General features: G+C 36.6%; 1 protein-coding gene across 1 annotated transcript in view; it reads left to right on the forward strand.

Annotated features, from left to right (window-relative positions):
- TTN (titin) overlaps window positions 1-19,347 on the forward strand; it is a 281,892-nt gene that overhangs the window by 166,281 nt on the left and 96,264 nt on the right. The window contains 23 exon segments of the mRNA XM_033859976.2: window positions 265-327; window positions 675-764; window positions 2,570-2,620; window positions 3,168-3,569; window positions 3,743-4,021; window positions 4,271-4,546; window positions 4,713-4,852; window positions 5,480-5,606; window positions 5,699-5,962; window positions 6,253-6,519; window positions 6,660-6,923; window positions 7,012-7,151; window positions 7,311-7,437; window positions 7,555-7,821; window positions 7,942-8,208; window positions 8,858-9,124; window positions 9,217-9,356; window positions 9,780-9,906; window positions 10,701-10,843; window positions 15,759-15,882; window positions 16,411-16,677; window positions 18,340-18,437; window positions 19,119-19,287. Coding sequence (XP_033715867.1) covers window positions 265-327; window positions 675-764; window positions 2,570-2,620; window positions 3,168-3,569; window positions 3,743-4,021; window positions 4,271-4,546; window positions 4,713-4,852; window positions 5,480-5,606; window positions 5,699-5,962; window positions 6,253-6,519; window positions 6,660-6,923; window positions 7,012-7,151; window positions 7,311-7,437; window positions 7,555-7,821; window positions 7,942-8,208; window positions 8,858-9,124; window positions 9,217-9,356; window positions 9,780-9,906; window positions 10,701-10,843; window positions 15,759-15,882; window positions 16,411-16,677; window positions 18,340-18,437; window positions 19,119-19,287 — 4,359 coding nt within the window.

The following is a 19,347-nucleotide window of genomic DNA, read 5'->3' on the forward strand; positions in this document are numbered from 1 at the left end:
TTACTAAGTTTTAAAAACGAAAACAATTGTATTTATGGGCAATGAGATGAAAAACAACATTAGAACCAGTAAAACTGCCTTACTATATTTTCTAAGTATTTTGTTTAAAATGCAAAATAAACTTGGAGTATTTGATTTGGTGACTATATGTGTACAAGTTCTAATACCTTCCAAGATATGTTAAACATGCCCAATTTTGGTTTGACTTTGTGAAAAACTTCAAAAATACTGTGATAATCTGCTTATTACTGTGAATTGTTTTAGTGCCTGAAATTAAGCCAGCAATACCTCTCACTGCACCTGAACCAAAACCAAAGCCTGAACCAGGTAAGCAAGCTTATCCTCAATGTCGACAGCATATTCCTTCATGTTTCACACAATTAATGTGTAGCTAATAAGAAAAAGGGAGTAAAGTCCGCATGCATCAAATGATTTCTAATGTCCCAATGTATTATTAGATTATAATGCTATATTTTATTTAATATAATATGTTACATATATTCAAATATATTATTATATTGTATATAGATTTTATTATAGTTAGAATATATTGTTCTCTGAAAAACCAGTTATTAGGAGATTTTAAAGTTACATCAGAGAAGGCAAATAGGCCACCAAATGATGTTTTAGGAAGTGACAAAGGATACATTAATGCAATGGACATCTTTCTACAGAAGTGAAAATAATCAAACCACCTCCTTTGGAGCCCACACCAGCCCCTATCGCTGCCCCAGTGACGGTGCCAGTCGCTGGAGAGAAAGCAGGTACTTATTCTGTGGTTTTCTTTTTGCTTGTTTGTTTTGATGGCTTAATAAAAACTTCATTAAAAATCAAGCTCTCTTTTTGTTGAAACATAGGCATCATTTCAATTGTGGGAGCTTATATAAATTCTCAATTAAATTTTCTTCATCTGCTAATCTATAGCAACATAATCTCTCACCCATGGCTGCCTATTGTGTTTCAATTGAAATGTACATTCCTGCAAAACACCATTTCTTTTTATGCTTTTGAGATTAAGTAATGCATATGTTCAGTGCTGATGAAAATTAAGATGTACAGATACTCTCTAAGGACATACATATAGGAATCCCATGGAGATTCAAATTTCCCATGTGCCCTGCAGGAATCATTTCTCATTTTTTAAAAAGATTGCATTTTGGGATAATGAAAAAGTTCTGGAAATGGATAGTGTTGATAGTTGCATAATATTGTGAATGTACTTAATGCAACTGAATTAAGTTGCATTAAAAATGGTTAAAATGGTACATTTTATGGTTAAAATGGCAAATTTTATGTTAGGTATATTTTACCACAATGAACAGAAAAAAAAACAGGACTGCATAGTTCAGCCTTTAAATCTATATAAGAATTTAGATCAATAATAATTTTCTTAAACCTACTAACTCAGTGATACAGCTATCTCAGGTACAAACAAAATACTTATTATTGTACATGAACTATTAGTAGTTCATCACTTAGGTGATAATCTCAAAACCAAAAATGATTTGACATGTATTGATCATTGATAAATACACGTCCTAACTATTTGATATTTGGCTACTTCCTTCATCTCTTTAAATTTTAACTTCCTAGTCTGTAAAATCAGAATAATAACTATAACTACCTACTAGGATTATTGTGAGGATTAAATATATGCAAAACACTTAGCACAGTGCTTGGTACATAGTAAGCCCTATAGAAATATTTGGGTTTTTATTGTGTTTAATATCATGAGGCAATATACTATGTTCTTCTGGCTGTAGTTTAATTTTAATATTTATATTAACATATTTTGTCACTGATATTTGTGGTTTGGGCATTATTCTTTTAAGCTTTTATGATTTCTATGTGATAACTTTAATTAGTTCAGAAAAAGACGATAACTGCCATTGAGATGATTGAGTATGTGTAAAACTACAGCTTTTCTCACATCCCCAGGGCCTGACACTAGGGAATTGATTCTACAGTTTATACTGCCCCTGAGTGAACTGAATTAAACTCTAAGTGTAGGAACTGTCTTGGTTCTGCCTTAGTTCATTGTCTAATTAAGGTAAATCTTCAAAGGAATCCATGCATTTGTAGAACATAGACCCTTTCTTTTTCTTTAGTCTTCTCCGGATTTATCTGCCCAGCTTAATAAAGAAAGCCCTTTAGTAACTTCTGGGTCATTTCCCTTTTGCCTACATTGATTCCTTGTTGACAAAAACGTATTTCCTTGGTTCACACAACCAGCACATACATAAACATATAGAATACTTTACATAGCTAGGCAAGAATAAAACTCTTTTTCACAAGGAAAGAGTAAGCCTTCCAGAAATGGGAGAAGAATTACTTGCTGAAAGTAATCTTTTAATCTTAAAAACATTGGCAATTTAGCTTGGTCACATCATTCTCAGAATATGCCTTCTTGGAAATATCCAAATATTCTCCATGGAAGTCCTATAAATCTAACTTTTTCTTTATGCATTACTATTTATAATAAAGAGCATGACTCATCCCACGTGCTTTACTACTAAGCATGAAATAAGTCTGAAAATTGTTTAAATGCGGAGTTTTATTTTTATTTCAGAAGCCAAAGCACCGAAAGAGGAGGCTGCCAAGCCAAAAGTTCCCATCACAGGTAAGATTCATTTCCCTGTACCTGAGTTGTAACCTTTCGCTCTGGGAAACTTTACATTCAAGGGAAACTTTCTGTACGAGGGGGAAAAAATTCAAAATTTACATCAATCTTTATGACTTCTAATTGATTCTGCAAAAACTAGTATGTCTTCTGATATTGCAACTAATATACCTCTAATAGTATTCAAGTGGGTAATACATATATAAAATATATACTTTAGCATAATAAACCCTATAAGTTCCTAGTTTCATTCTTCATATACATGATATTTGTACATGACAGATAAAATACTTAGACGCTAATCTGGACATTATATATTTGGCTTTAAAACTTGAGAAAACGAAGAGCGTTTATTATTCACGGATTCCTTATGCCACCTCATTTTCTTTCTGAAAGAAAGCAGGATAACTTCAATTGACCTTTCAGTTGCCTAGTCTTCTTGTCTTCTGGTCACTCTATCACTGGTTTCATCCAGCAGACAGCCAGATATGCACTTTCTGACCCTTATGGAAATGCCAATTCAACTTTTAATTTTATTTTGAATTAGGTGTAGCCAAAAAGACTCCTTCACCAATAGAAGCTGAAAGGAAAAAGTTAAGACCAGGAAGTGGTGGAGAGAAACCGCCTGCCGAAGCTCCGTTCACCTACCAGCTGAAGGCTGTGCCACTGAAGTTTGTGAAAGAAATCAAAGACATTGTTTTGACTGAAGCAGAGTCAGTTGGCTCTTCTGCAATCTTTGAGTGTTTAGTCTCCCCCTCCACTGCAGTTACAAGCTGGATGAAAGATGGTAGCAATATCCGTGAGAGCCCAAAGCACAGATTCATCGCTGATGGGAAAGACAGAAAGCTGCATATCATTGATGTTCAGCTTTCTGATGCTGGCGAATACACCTGTGTTTTACGTCTGGGAAATAAGGAAAAGACCTCCACTGCGAAACTGATTGTCGAAGGTAATTTCCAGTCTTATGAATATGGTCTGTATTAAACTTTAACACAGTAAACCTCAATAGCAACTTTTACTGTCATTTTAGACAAAACCTCTTATTTCCAAGTTTTATTTCATTGAAAATATTGTACGTATTGAAAAGTCTCTGCAGATTCTTAATACCACAATTCTCCACAGAACTTCCTGTGCGTTTTGTAAAAACGCTTGAAGAGGAAGTCACAGTGGTCAAAGGACAGCCATTGTACTTGAGCTGCGAGTTAAATAAAGAACGTGATGTGGTCTGGAGGAAGGATGGCAAGATTGTGGTGGAGAAACCCGGCAAAATTGTGCCCAGCATCATTGGCTTGATGCGGGCCCTGACCATCAATGATGCAGATGACTCCGACGCAGGGACGTACACAGTGACTGTGGAAAACGCCAACAACCTGGAGTGCTCATCCTGCGTGAAAGTAGTAGGTTAGTACTTGGCTGGGAAATTTAGTTCTACTTATTATTATACTAAGAAAAGAGAAGGGAGAATTTTCTTTCCCAGTATCAGGATATCAGTAGTCTTATACCTTATCTAAGGGGGGGGGAATATCAAGTCATAACAGATTAATCATGTCCAGTTTTGAGAATGTTTTCCTATTTCTGAAATTTACTAAGGAAGTTATTTATATTACTTGTTCAGATCGTAATTATCTTTCTGACCTCACTGTCATACAGAAGTCATTAGAGACTGGCTGGTGAAACCCATCCGAGATCAGCATGTGAAACCCAGGGGGACAGCTGTTTTCACCTGTGTCATAGCAAAGGATACTCCAAACATTAAGTGGTTCAAAGGATATGATGAAATCCCCTTGGAACCAACTGATAAGACTGAGATAGTAAGAGATGGAAATCATATACACCTCAAAATTAAGAATGCTATGCCAGAAGATATTGATGAATATTCAGTGGAAATTGAAGGGAAAAGATGCTCTGCAAAGCTGACACTTGGAGGTATAAAAATCTTACCTTTTATTCTCAAAGATAAGTTTTGTATATGAGCCTGAGGCGAAACAATGTACACACACACACACACACACACACACACACACACACACACACACAAAAGCATCTTTAGGTTGTTGAAAGCCTTATGGTGTTTCATCGTTTACCAATACAGATCGTGAAGTTGAATTGCTTAAACCAATAGAGGATGTTACCATTTATGAGAAAGAAAGTGCAAGCTTTGAAGCAGAAATCTCAGAGGCAGACATTCCCGGAGAGTGGAAACTGAAGGGAGAACTTCTAAGACCCTCACCTGTGAGTAATTTCTAATTTTAAGTTGTTAGTCATATACACAAATGAACCTATCTACAAAACAGAAACAGACTTGCAGACATAGAGAACAGACTTGCCAAGGGGGAGGCAAGATTGGGGAGGGATGGATTGGGAGTTTGGCGTTAGCAGATACAAACTATTACATATAGAATGGTTAAACAACAAGGTCCTACTGTATAGCACAGGGAACTATATTCAATATCCTGTGATAAACCAGAATGGAAAAGAACATTAAAGAACGTATACATATGTATAACTGAATCACTTTGCTGTACAGCAGAAACTAACACAACATTGTAAATCAACTATAAATCAATAAAAATAAAATAAGTTGTTAGTCATATAAAATAACTATATTCTATAATCAGGTTTGACGTTCAGATTTGGTTCAGTAATGATGGAGTTACTTCCAGCTTCTGAAGTGTCAAAGAGGGGAAGAAATTTGATGCATTATTTGTGGACAGCTCAGCAATTTTTTAAAAATTTTATGACAAAACACTTTTCCTTATTTTTATTAGTAGTATTACAGTTATTTTTATGACTCTGTAGAAATCTGTATCTGAAACGTTCTATCTCATTCAAATGCTAACTAAAACTGCCATTTTTCAGACGTGTGAAATCAAGGCAGATGGTGGCAAACGCTTCTTGACTCTGCTCAAAGTCAAACTGGACCAGGCCGGTGAAGTTCTTTACCAGGCACTTAATGCAGTCACGACTGCCATTCTGACAGTAAAAGGTACTGGCCTTTAGAACTCGTGGAGTGTGCTCAACTTCATCTTATAGTCCTCTGCATTCTGAAAAACCTCATTCTTAATGTTTGATTTTCAGAAATCGAACTTGACTTTGCCGTGCCCCTGAAGGATGTCACAGTCCCAGAAAAGCGACAGGCTCGATTTGAATGTGTCCTCACTCGAGAGGCAAATGTTATATGGTCTAAAGGACCTGATATAATCAAGTCATCTGACAAGTTTGATATCATTGCTGATGGAAAGAAACACATTCTTGTCATCAATAATTCTCAGTTTGATGATGAAGGGGTCTATACTGCTGAAGTGGAGGGCAAGAAGACCTCAGCAAGATTATTTGTTACAGGTGAGAGCTGGTGAGATCTGCCTCTAACACCCCATAGTTAGGCACATGAGTATCTGACTTTAAAGACAGAACACCAAGTTCTAACAGCTGTAAGTGACCATCGGCCCCATGACTTTATTTTCACATTGCCATCAAAACAACCCCCTTAATTTTTTTTTAATGGAGGAGAGCTTCATTTGAAAAGGTGACTCAATAAATGCCATGTGAAAGAGATTCTTTCTACCAGACAGATTAGAGTGGAATATTTCTGAACTAAATTGTATTTCTGAGCCTATTACCTTGCATTGCAGGTATAAGATTGAAATTCATATCACCTCTTGAAGATCAAACAGTGAAAGAAGGTGAAACAGCAACTTTTGTCTGTGAACTTTCTCATGAAAAAATGCACGTCGTCTGGTTCAAAAATGATGTCAAACTCCACACAAGCAGAACTGTACTCATCTCATCGGAGGGCAAGCTTCACAAGCTGGAAATGAGAGAAGTGACACCGGATGATATATCCCAGATCAAAGCTCAGGTTAAGGACCTGAGCTCCACAGCAAATCTGAAGGTCTTAGGTATATGTGACCAACTATAACCAAAGGGCCAGTTTTTGGATGGTGGGAGTGGGTAATAGTTAAACATTTTGCAACCTGTAACTCTTTAATTACCTTTCATTTTCACGTTCTTCTGATCATCTGCTGAATGTCTTTTACAGAGGCCGATCCCTACTTCACTATGAAATTACATGATAAGACTGGAGTCGAGAAGGATGAGATTATTCTGAAGTGTGAAGTGAGCAAAGATGTGCCAGTGAAATGGTTTAAAGACGGGGAAGAGATTGTACCTTCACCCAAATACTCTATCAAGGCAGATGGCCTGCGCCGCATCTTAAAAATCAAACAGGCAAAACTGAAGGACAAAGGCGAATACATGTGTGACTGTGGCACAGACAAGACAAAAGCAAATGTCACTGTTGAGGGTGAGTTGCGTAAAATTTTTAAATGTACCCTATCTGAACCTGCAGTTTACTTGTTCAGTCATTCGAACAAAAGTCTGTATAATTTCAGCCCAACTAATAAAAGTGGAAAAACCTCTGTATGGAGTAGAAGTGTTTGTGGGTGAAACAGCTCGCTTTGAAATCGAACTTTCTGAACCAGATGTCCATGGCCAGTGGAAATTAAAAGGAGAGCCTTTAACTGCTTCCCCTGTAAGTCACAATGATCTGATCACACAGGTGGGGGGCTTGCTTGGTTGTTGGTGAGAAATGATACATTTCTGGTATGAAATCTCTTGATTATTTGCAGGGATAACCAGTGATGAAAATGATGTTCTCCTTTCTCTTTCCTCCTAACCTCACTCCAAACAGGACTGTGAAATCATTGAAGACGGGAAGAAGCATATTCTGGTCCTTTATAACTGCCAGCTGGATATGACAGGCGAGGTCTCCTTCCAAGCCGCCAACGCTAAATCTGCAGCCAATCTGAAAGTGAAAGGTACACTCCACCTGCCAGCCACCCTTCTGTATTTTCTTTGCCAGGCTTCCTTATGGGGCCCAGAATTGATGAATGGAATCATATTCTGGCTTCATTCACACCCTCTTCTTTTTTCAGAATTGCCACTTATCTTCATCACGCCTCTCAGTGATGTTAAAGTCTTTGAGAAAGATGAGGCTAAGTTTGAGTGTGAAGTATCCAGGGAGCCCAAAACATACCGTTGGCTGAAAGGAACCCAGGAAATCACAGGTGATGACAAAACTGAGCTTATTAAGGATGGCACTAGGCATTCGCTGGTGATCAAATCTGCTGCTTTTGAAGATGAAGCAAAATACATATTTGAAGCTGAAGATAAGCACACAAGTGGCAAACTGATCATTGAAGGTAAACAGTTTTATCAGATAGGCCAACTTTAATTGCTTTTTTTTTTTTTTTTTTTTTTTGCTTTTATATATCCTCCTTTAAGGACTGGAATTAATAAGGGTTTTTTTTTTTTCTTGATAGGAATCCGACTCAAATTCCTCACCCCACTCAAGGATGTAACAGCCAAAGAGAGGGAAAGTGCTGTGTTTACTGTGGAGCTGTCCCATGATAACATTCGTGTTCGCTGGTTCAAGAACGACCAGCGCCTGCATACCACCAAGTTGGTCTCAATGGATGATGAAGGGAAAACCCATTCCATCACATTCAGAGACCTCTCTATTGATGACACCTCTCAAATTAAAGTAGAAGCTATGGGTTTAAGTTCAGAAGCCAAACTCACTGTGCTAGGTAGGTGCTTTTTTTTTCGATTTAATTTTATTGCATTCAATTCATCAGAACTTTGTGGAGTATCTACTATATAAAATTCTTTCAAGGGTTATATTGCATGAAAGCAACACCTATCCTTAAGAAACTATCACATATATTATTAGGCTTGTTTCTCAAATGTTTTTACCTAAAAATATGAGGATTTTAAAGGGATAGACTCTGGCTCACAAAATAGCCATCTCAAATCAGAATTAAAACTCAGTTAATTATTGAGCCCTGTCACGTTTAAAATAGGAATATAAACACTTCTTCTCCCCTCACTTTATCAAAATTATTTCAGAAAAATGTTTTTCAAGTCCCTAGGAATCACAGAACTTACATTAATAAAGCTCATTGTTTTTCCTGGGCCCTTAATATTAGGCAGATTATATATAAAGTCTAACATATATAGAAACTATCAAAGGCAAACAATTGATATAAGAAAGACTAATAATGTGAATCTGAAAGCTTACAGGTAAACGAGGCCTAAGAGATTTGCTAAGAAATTAAAAATTCATCTGAATAATGAAGGAACACATAATTAGGTTTGAAGCTAAATTTCATTGTATCTTTCAAACTACTGTTAATAAAATACTTCAATAAAATTTTTTCACTTATACTTTACTTGCAGAGGGAGATCCATACTTTACAGGAAAGCTTCAAGATTACACTGGCACAGAGAAAAGTGAAGTGATTCTGCAGTGTGAAATTAGCAAAGCAGATGCACCGGTGAAATGGTTTAAAGATGGACAGGAGATAAAGCCATCTAAAAATGCTGTTATTAAGGCAGATGGCAAGAAGCGCATGCTAATCCTAAAGAAAGCCTTGAAATCAGATATTGGACAGTACACCTGTGACTGTGGGACAGATAAGACCTCAGGAAAGCTTGAGATTGAGGGTAAGGAAATTTCGACGAGTTTCACTCTTGAAGCTGTTGGAGTTATTTCTGCCAGAGGCCAATGACACATGCTGACCCTGCACTTTTTCTAGATCGGGAAATTAAACTGGTGCGACCCCTGTACAGCGTGGAGGTGATGGAGACTGAGACGGCCCGCTTTGAAACCGAAATCTCGGAAGATGATATCCACGCCAACTGGAAACTCAAGGGAGAGGCACTACTCCAAACACCTGTAAGGCTATTTCTGAACTTGTCAACACCTAGAGGAGCTGTATGAAATAGAAAAGGACAGGAGAAAAGTCAGACTGCATGCAAGGCATTTAAAACATATCAGGTTCTTTACCAGACCTCAAACCAAAGAGAGCTATTAGGGTCTATGAATGGGCTCGGACAGTACACTTGCAGTATTTTTGATCCAGCATAGTGGTATGAGGCTGTAGATATTCTGTGATGCTGCTAGTTGGTTCAAAATGATGTGGCTAAAACAAACACTGCCTTCATGAATAATATTTGTTAGCCTTCTTTCAAAAAACTCAAAATTATATAGTCGCCTCACCAGTTATTTGTAAATTCCTTTAATTAAGATATTATATCCTCAGAAAAAAATACCAAAGAAGATGACTTCCTACGAAAACTTTTCTTTCTTTGGGTACAGGAGTGTGAGATCAAGGAAGAAGGCAAAATGCACTTCCTTATTTTGCACAACTGCCGACTGGACCAGACCGGTGGGGTAGATTTCCAAGCTGCCAATGTTAAATCTAGTGCCCACCTCCGAGTAAAACGTAAGTATTATGTGTTTCTGCTGAAAACAAATTGTATAGTTCTGCAGCAAATGGATGTGAGTGAAATTAATTGGATTTATTCAATTAATTAGAAAACATTATTAAAGTATAGAAACTGGCTTTCTTGTACTTAACTTTTTTGTCATCCTCATACAACTGTGGTTCAGATTCTAAAGTTTTGGAAATTTCACTGACGTTGCCATTTGAACAAAAGAAAATTAAGTCAGAATCTCCCACTTCGTAATTCTTTCACTCAAAGTAGATATTCATAGAAAAAGAATCTAACTCAGAACACTTAAAGACCCTTAAAGAAATCCTTCAAGTGGCTGTACAAGTATAGCACCATAAAGAAAAACTTTGCTGTGTGGGCATTTCAGACTCATTTCAGGCTAACATTTTTGGAAGGTGCAAAAGTGTTTATGGGTTGGGCAGGCTATGACATTGAGCGGCCCTTGTCCTCTCCCAATCAGAGGCTTGGTTATTTTGGAAGTCACATACCTTCCGTAGCAAGAGGAACTTGACGCCCGGCACAGAGACAGATGCAGCACTAATTTCCTGCTGACCTTGTATATATCAGAACGAAAGGGCCCCTACAGATACCCACTCTCAGGCCACTAGCTCTCCCCTTCTGGGCACCAAGGGGCCATGTTCACATGGGAGTGAGAACAGTGGGCAGTCCTGTGGCTCTTTCCTTCTTGAAGAAAGCAACCAGGGAGATTAATAACTAAATCTGTATTTATCCTTTTGGAATTACAAAATGAGTCACCCAAAGCTTTTTCCTTCCTCTCGCAAAGCACGAGTCATTGGTCTTCTGAGGCCTCTGAAGGATGTCACAGTGACTGCAGGAGAAACAGCCACCTTCCACTGCGAGCTGTCTTATGAGGATATCCCAGTGGAATGGTACCTCAGAGGGAAGAAACTAGAGCCCAGCGATAAGGTAAGAAGCAGGAGTGCGGTTGCCTTGCCTTGCTCTTCCTTTTCCCTCAGTTCTTTCATCCTCACGTGTGTGTTCCTTGTTCTTTGCTTCCCTACATCCGTCTCCCTTTCCCTTTCTTTTCCCTACTCAAGCCTGATTGCTGCTGAAATTGTAAAGCAGATTCTCCTCATTTTTGTTGGGTTTAACCTGATGATATTTTTACTGAAATGGAAATTAACATTTTAAGTACGATCAAGTTTTAGGTTTTTGAAGAAAAGGCAAACGCTCATTAGCTACCAGTGATAGTTTAATTCATCGAAAGACAGGAAGGATCAAAAAGGCTTTCTGATTCGATGCGTGCTAACGAGGGTACAGATTTAAGTTTTATGGCTAATTCTCTCCATGCTATCTAGTGCTCTGCATATAAGAAGATTAAGAGGAGAGGATGGAAATTCCATTTCAGGCAGTGGATCAAGTAGTTGAGATAACTTCTGGGCAGATATCTGCTCTTCAAGCATTTCTCCAAAGCTATTTTTAACCCTCAAGTGCTTTGAGCTGTGCCAATTCTGGAATGCAAGTGGACTATTTAAAGTGCAACGGATGGTGCTGGCAAGAAAGAAGGGCTCTGTGATTACCCACATGTATGAGCAAATATACTTTAAGAAGTTTTAGGGAATAACTAGCTTCTGGTGTTATCCCAAATTTCACCCGTAAGTAAAAACCAGAGTGATTATTCAGATAGGCCCAAAATACAGTTTACCCAAATTGAGCTCTGTATTTTGCCCCCTAAGACAATGTGTGTGTCTAAATTATCTTTATAATTCACCATTAATTTTGAATTCTTGAAATAAAATTATAGAAAATGCCCAACGTGGGTTGGAAAGAAAGGACAGGGCATTTCATTGTTCTCTGTCAGTTTTTTTTCAATATTTTTAGAAAGAGTATCAAATGTGGCATCAAGTTCTCAGTTTAAATCAAGCTGTTAAGAATTATAGGAACGTAATTTAAAAGGGATTCAGTTTAACAAAGAGCCACAACGTTGATTAAAGTATTAGAAGGAAAATGCCTTTGAACAACTGCTCTCAAACAAACAAACAAACAAAAAACTAGTATTCTGCCAAAGTGATTGAAGGGTGATTCAGTTAACAGTCATCTGAGAGATAAAATCTGCCTGCTATACTGACAATAATGACCAGTTGATCTCCTTTGTTACCAAGGATAGAAAAAGCAGCCATATGTTCAAATTGCAGCAAGAGAATTAAGTTTAATATGAGGAAACTGTCCTCACCGTGAGGTCTTCTAAATACTGACCTGGGTGATGGAGGCATCTCCACCTTCAAGTTTGCTTTTGAAAAATATACATTTGTCCAATTAAGTGTGGTTTAACTGCTTTCATGTCTAAAGGCAGAGACTTGGTTGACTTCAAAATCCTTTCTAGATCTATAAAGACATGATTTGAATAAAGGAACACTGCTTAAGGACAAATGATATTATTCTTCTGCTACTAAATATTTTTTGCTCAAATTAAGAGCTTTTATTAAAGATCAGTCATTATTTCTAATGTAAAAACTGTACTATTTTATTTTTTATTCTTTTTAATTTTTATTGGAGTATAGTTGATTTACCATGTTGTGTTAGTTTCAGGTGTACAGCAAAGTGAATCTGTTATACACATACATATATCCACTCTTTTTTAGATTCTTTTTCCATATAGGCCATTACAGAGTATTGAGTAGAGTTCCCTGTGCTATACAGGTCATTATTAGTTATCTATTTTATTTATAGTAGTGTATATGAAAAACTATGCTATTTTAAATTAAAATGTAGACTCCTAAAAATCTGAGTTACATTTCTTTTACTAAAATACACACACACACACACACACACACACACATACACATTTATCTTATTGTCACGGAACTTTTTTCTCAGGTTAGGATCACCTTACTATAATTCTGTTGGGCCTTTTTGTGTCTCTCTTGGCATAGGAATTTTAATCTTTTACTTTAGCCACCTAAAATACTTCAGCCTTTTGTGAACTTGCTCGTCTATTATTAAAAGTCTCTTTTTATAAAGAACTGAAATAGAAACTGTGAAATAAAGTCATTTTACTACATTTTGCAGGTTTTGTTTAAATTAAGTCTATCAGAACAAACTAGCTATTATCAATTTAATTCAGGCCTTTCATCTTCACTTTGGTATAGTTTTTGGAGGCTAAACATTCTGTAACCAAACAAAAACACATTATTAGAATAGAAAATCAAAAGAGAAAATTTCAGAAATGAGTTGTGGTTTTTTTACCCCCTTGGCCATCAGTCCAGGAAAAGACTGCTAAGTCCTAAATGGCCATTGAGAATTTTGTATTTAAACTTTAATAGCTTGGTCACAGTCATAATGCCTATTGTATTATAGTAATATGCTTCCATTATAAGTTAACAATATTTTAAAGGAATAATCTCTAACATTATCTTTACATAATCTACCACAAAATCTTCAGCATTCATATTATTGTTTTATTTTTATTTATAAGGTAGCTGTCAGTTTTTTGCCCCTTAACATAATCAGTGTATACTGTATATGAGCTATTTCCTAAGAACCACTGTGTTCTGAGTAACAGAATATTCTAGAGTAGCCTCAGAGGAATTTCAATGATAAAACAACATGTTAACAGATAAGACATATCTGTTGGTGGATTAGAACCTGAGATACGTTTTAAAATAGCCCTAAATTACAGTCCAAATTTTAAATTCAAAATTTATATTGAAACGTCATCACAGAAACAATTTTTCTCCCATTCAAGCACCATGTCCTTGAATAAGTAGCTGTGTTCCTATGACATATCTTAATTACCTCCTCCTACTTATTTTCCCTTATTATGTTTTTGGCTTTCTCAATTATTAAGGTAGTTATATTAATAACCATGCCCAGCTCTTCACTAAGGAAAAACCTTTATATGAAATTTTATTCCCGACTCTTTTTTTTACACCAGCATAATAAACAGTTCCACTGCTGAAAAATTTTGACATTATTCTTAACTGTAAGTGAACTCTGAAGCAAAGTCGATCTGTATGACAGGGCACAGTGTCTTATGGAATTTGGGATGGTAGAACTAGAAGAACCTCCAATTGTCTTATAATTTACTGTCAGGATGGCCCTGTCTGTAGCCTGATTTTCAATTGCACATGCCACAGTTATAGGACCTAAAGGCAGCCCATATCAAGGCAGTGTATTCTTTTTTTGTTTTTTAATTAATTAATTTATTTATTATTTATTTTTGGCTGCATTGGGTCTTCGTTGCTGCGTGTGGCCTTCTCTAGCTGCAGCGAGCGGGGGCTACTCCCAGTTGAGGTGTGCGGGCTTCTCATTGCAGTGGCTTCTCTTGTTGCGGAGCTTGGGCTCTAGGCGCGCGGGCTTCAGTAGTTGCAGCTTGTGGGCTCTAGAGTGCAGGCTCAGTAGTTGTGACACACGGGCCTAGTTGCTCCGCGGCATGTGGGATCTTCCCGAACCAAGGCACGAACCTGTGTCCCCTGCATTGGCAGGTGGATTCCTAACCACTGCGCCACCAGGGAAGCCCAAGGCAGTGTATTCTTTTTGACAATTCATTTTCCTACAGTCTATACCCCTTCAAACCACCTAAGGTTGCATTTACAACAAGAATTTATCATCCAAATATTAACGGTAATGGCAGCATTTGTCTTGATATTCTAAGATCACAGTGGTCTCCTGTTTTAACTAGTTCTGAAGTTCCTTTATCCATATGTTCACTGCTATGTGAACAATTGTAGCCTTGCCTGATACCTGATTTTACCAGTCATGAGGTCCAGACACAAAGGGAAGAAGAGGCAACATCTTCATTTGTGTTTTTGAACAAAATTAAGAAATTGTACAGATTATTTTAATCACAGTTTAATTGGCTTGTAAAATAATTTTAATTGCTAAAATAAATGGGAAGAATTCCAGCTCATTGCAGGGCAAACACCGTGCATTTAGAACATAAGTTTACTTTCAACTTACTATATGCAATCATTTTTTCCCTCTTCCTTTCATGATTTAGCTATTCTAAGTTCTTCCTTTATATATATAAACCCAGCAGCACAATGGAGGCAAATATATATGTATACATATAAATACACACATATAAACTTGCCTGGCATTTCAACATAAAAGTCCTCCTAGTAACTATGTAAAGGTAACTGAGAAACTATAAAAGCCTAAAATTTCCTTAAAAGATTCCAAACTATTGGTTAGAATTATTTTCAAATACACATATGCTATACAAATGATTATAAAACAACTTTTCAAACTGTTTACCTGAATGAACTAAATGCACCAAAATATATATATACACACACACACACATACATATATATATAGTAATGCCATTTCATATATTTTTTTCTTCCAGTTTTATTGATATATAATTGACGTACAGCACTGTATAAGTTTAAGGTGTACAGCACAATGATGTGACTTACGTATATCATGAAATAATTACCATAATGTTTCGTGAACATCCATTACCTCATATAGATATTAAAGATATAGAAAAAAAAAATTTTCCTATGATGAGAACTCTTAGGATTTACCCTCTTAACAACTTTCATATGTAACATAGAGCAGTGTTCATTATATCTATCATGTTGTACATTACATCACTAGTACTTATTTATCTTATAAATGGAAGTTTCTACCTTTTGACTGCCTTCATCCAATGAACCCCCATCCTCACCCCCCACCCCCAGAAAACACAGATCTGATCTCTTCTTCTGTGAGTTTGTTTGTTTTTGAAGTATAATTGACCTATAACACTATATTAGTTCCTGGTACATAACATAGTGACTCTATATTCCTGTAGATTTCAAAATGATCACCATGATAAATTTAATTACCATGCATATATTCTTAAACTGCACTTTTTTTTTTTTTTCAAAAAAAGGTGGTCACACGTTCAGAAGGAAGAGTTCATACACTTACTCTGCGGGATGTAAAGTTAGAAGATGCTGGAGAAGTCCAACTAGTAGCAAAAGATTTCAAAACGCAAGCCAACCTCTTCGTGAAAGGTAATCACATGGCTTATTTTTTAAAACATGTATAATGCAGAGGTTCATAAATAATGCCAACTCTCTATCTGTATGTGGTAAATACCACAGATCATTAAAATTCACCAAATATCAGAAAGTCTAATTTTACTTTTTGACTTAACAAAATAGTTCACAGACTACTAAAAAAAAAAAGCCAAAATTGTCTAGAATAGGTTTTACTTCCTTTTTCCATCCCCACTGTTTTTACTGCATTTAAAAAACTGCTGGAGGAAGAATTATTATCAATAGGTATCTATCACTCTCTTAACCAAGATTTGGCTATTATTTCCTTGATGTTTCATATTCTCTAAAAATGTTTTTCCTCTGTATATAAAAATAATGATGAAACATCATTATTAGACGAAGACATCTGAGTGGAATCAAAACTTACAAATGAAACTTAAAAACAGAAAAGCCCTCAAGATACAAGAGGAAAATTGAGGAGGTGCTGAAACTCTTGGAGAAGGAAAGGAGAAATACCTTGGCTAATTAGTATGATTCTTTCAGAACCCCCAGTTGAATTCACTAAACCTCTTGAGGACCAGACGGTCGAAGAGGAAGCCACTGCGGTATTGGAGTGTGAAGTATCCCGAGAAAATGCTAAGGTGAAATGGTTCAAAAATGGGACAGAAATTCTCAAAAGCAAGAAGTATGAAATTGTTGCTGATGGCAGGGTCAGGAAACTTATTATACACGGCTGCACCCCAGAGGATATTAAAACATACACTTGTGATGCTAAGGATTTTAAGACTTCCTGTAACCTGAACGTCGTGCGTAAGTATTCTTCTTACACAGCACTTTTCACTTGCAACTCTTTGATGACAACAACAAAAAAAAAAACCACTTTTTTGCATGCCCTTCTTGGCCTAACCACATTTCTTGGCAACTTACAGTATCGATACTGACGTAACATGATATTTTATGTGTTTAAAAAAAAAGAGAGGTCCTTCCACTACATCTGGTCTGAGAAGGGCAGAGTGATCACTTTTTGCTATGCTTCTCACTGAGTAGTGAGAGATGTGCTCTTTGTCTACATGGGGTAAGCCTACTGCAGGAATATCTCAATACAGATGAGGACAAATTGAATTTAAAAAGACAAGAAGGGTGTCATAAAAAAAGAAAAAGGAAAGGAAAGGAAAGCCATTGCCACTTGGAAGGAAAATGAATTTTCAGGTATGAGGAACCACTAGAAAATGATCATGAAATTTCAGTCTGAATAGGAGCACACTAGAGGTCTGCTGTAATAATGATAAAGCCCATTCACATAATGCTGTCTCTGAGAATAAGAATGGAAAAGAAGATGGAGAGAAGCCTGTATCCCTTGAGTCCTATAAATGAAGAGAGCACTAATGGTTTTTAGCACTACTTCTTCCTCTGGTGGAAAATAAAACGTCTTTTTTCAGAATGCCACATGCTAGCTCATTTTTTTTCATTCATTCATTTGTCCAGCAATAATATTTTAGTGTCTTTATTTTTGTGCAGTATTTGCTGTTGGTTTAGTTGCTTCCCATCTGTCAACAGCTCATAGTGGCTTTGATTGTGCTTCCATGCATCTTGGTCTGTTTTATTCTTTCCACTTTGTGGCTGTTCTGCTTTCGCTTATGACAGAATAGCTTCTTGGGTCTCCTTCTTCCTTTTGTTACCTACTTTATCTCTATTCTAAGAAGGCTCAGCAACAATGAGCATATCTTCAAGCCTATTAGCCAGCACTTGTGTCCCAGAATTTCATTGATCAAGAAAGGGCATCTTGGGAAGGACTCACAAGGAACCCTGAAAGAAGGAAGGGCATGTGGGCAGCTCTCCAATCCTATATATCCACCAACTTAATTCTGGAGATAAATGAAACCAGAGATTTAAAAAAAAAAAATCACCCTTCCATTCAAAGCACGTTGTTTTGTCACACTAATGGACTTTATACCTGACTTATACGTGACCTCTTTGAAGCTGACACACACCAAAAAAGCTGAATGTATGTGATTTCAATTGCAAACTCATGTCTCTTAGCCATAGACAAGACTGATCATAGCTTTTCAAGCTGCACTATCATTGAATTCTTCTAATTTCTCAAAGATTATGCTGCCTGCCTTAAATAAGATAACGATTCTTTGCTACTGGTGATTCCTTTGACGATACCAACTTTCAATTCTGGAGAAGTATCAATGAAGATATTTCCTCCAGCTTTCATTCAGAACTGAGCTGGCGATAGATAGATAGATAGACAGATAGCAAGAATTAGTTGGACATATATTATGCCACGTAATTTTATGAAAACTAAGAGATATGTAAAATGCAAAGTATCACAACTGAATGGCAGCTCCAAGTCATTTCCAAATCAGCTGTAGCCTGCTAATATGAAAAAGCCTGCAAAAGCACCACAGTATGTCCGAGTGAATTTCTAGAAACCTCATTCTGAATTCTGATGACCTTCTCTTACAGCTCCTCATGTGGACTTCTTAAGACCACTCACCGATCTTCAAGTTAAAGAAAAAGAAATGGCTCGGTTTGAGTGTGAAATTTCCCGAGAAAATGCCAAGGTCTGTGATTGTGTGGTCGCTAACTTGTGTTTTCTGATAACTTTGTTTACTTTTGGTCTGACCAAAATGAAACAAACAAAAAAAAATGAATCAAACCTCTCTGTAGTCATCACTTTACTTTTAGATCAATGATTATTACTTTAGTGTGAGATACATACTTGATTTAATTGTTCTCTTTTTAGTATTACTATGATTCGTTTGCTATTACTTGAAAAACACTGGACTTGCAATCAGGAGATTTAGATATTATTAATTTGAACCATAAGAAATTGATGTTTTCTTAGGTTAAAAACAATCAAATAAAAAAAAAACAATCAAATATCAGCAATTTCATATGTCTCGACTCAGTGCTCCTGGTTGCCATTAACTACCATTGGCGAGTCAACTTTGAGTCCTGGAAAACAAAGGAGTTGGTCTGCATGAAATCCAAGGCCCTCTACGGCTCTAATACATGATCCCATTATTTTTAATAACTGATAATAGTATCACAGCTGCTCACTTAATAATTGAAGCAGTTCTTGTTTTTTGGGGTTTGGTTATATTTACCACTTTGGTTCTTCTTCATAATGTAAAGTCTTATTGACTGCTTTTAGAAAAGCTTAGGATCATAGTTCCTCTTAAGGACACACATGTGAAGGGACAACAGAACTGATAAAGGTATTTTTTTTATCTTAAATATAGGTTCAGTGGTTTAAAGATGGTGCTGAAATTAAAAAGGGCAAAAAATATGACATCATATCTAAGGGAGCAGTCCGCATTCTTGTCGTCAACAAATGTCTAGTGGCTGATGAAGCAGAATATTCCTGTGAAGTAAGGACAGCGCGAACTTCCGGCATGCTGACAGTCCTGGGTAAGAATGAAGTCTTTCTTTGCAGGAGTATATGTGTTGGGAAAAAAAAAAAAATTCCAG

This window comes from Tursiops truncatus, chromosome 7 (assembly GCF_011762595.2).
Source record: "Tursiops truncatus isolate mTurTru1 chromosome 7, mTurTru1.mat.Y, whole genome shotgun sequence".
Classification (NCBI taxonomy): Eukaryota; Metazoa; Chordata; class Mammalia; order Artiodactyla; family Delphinidae; genus Tursiops; species Tursiops truncatus.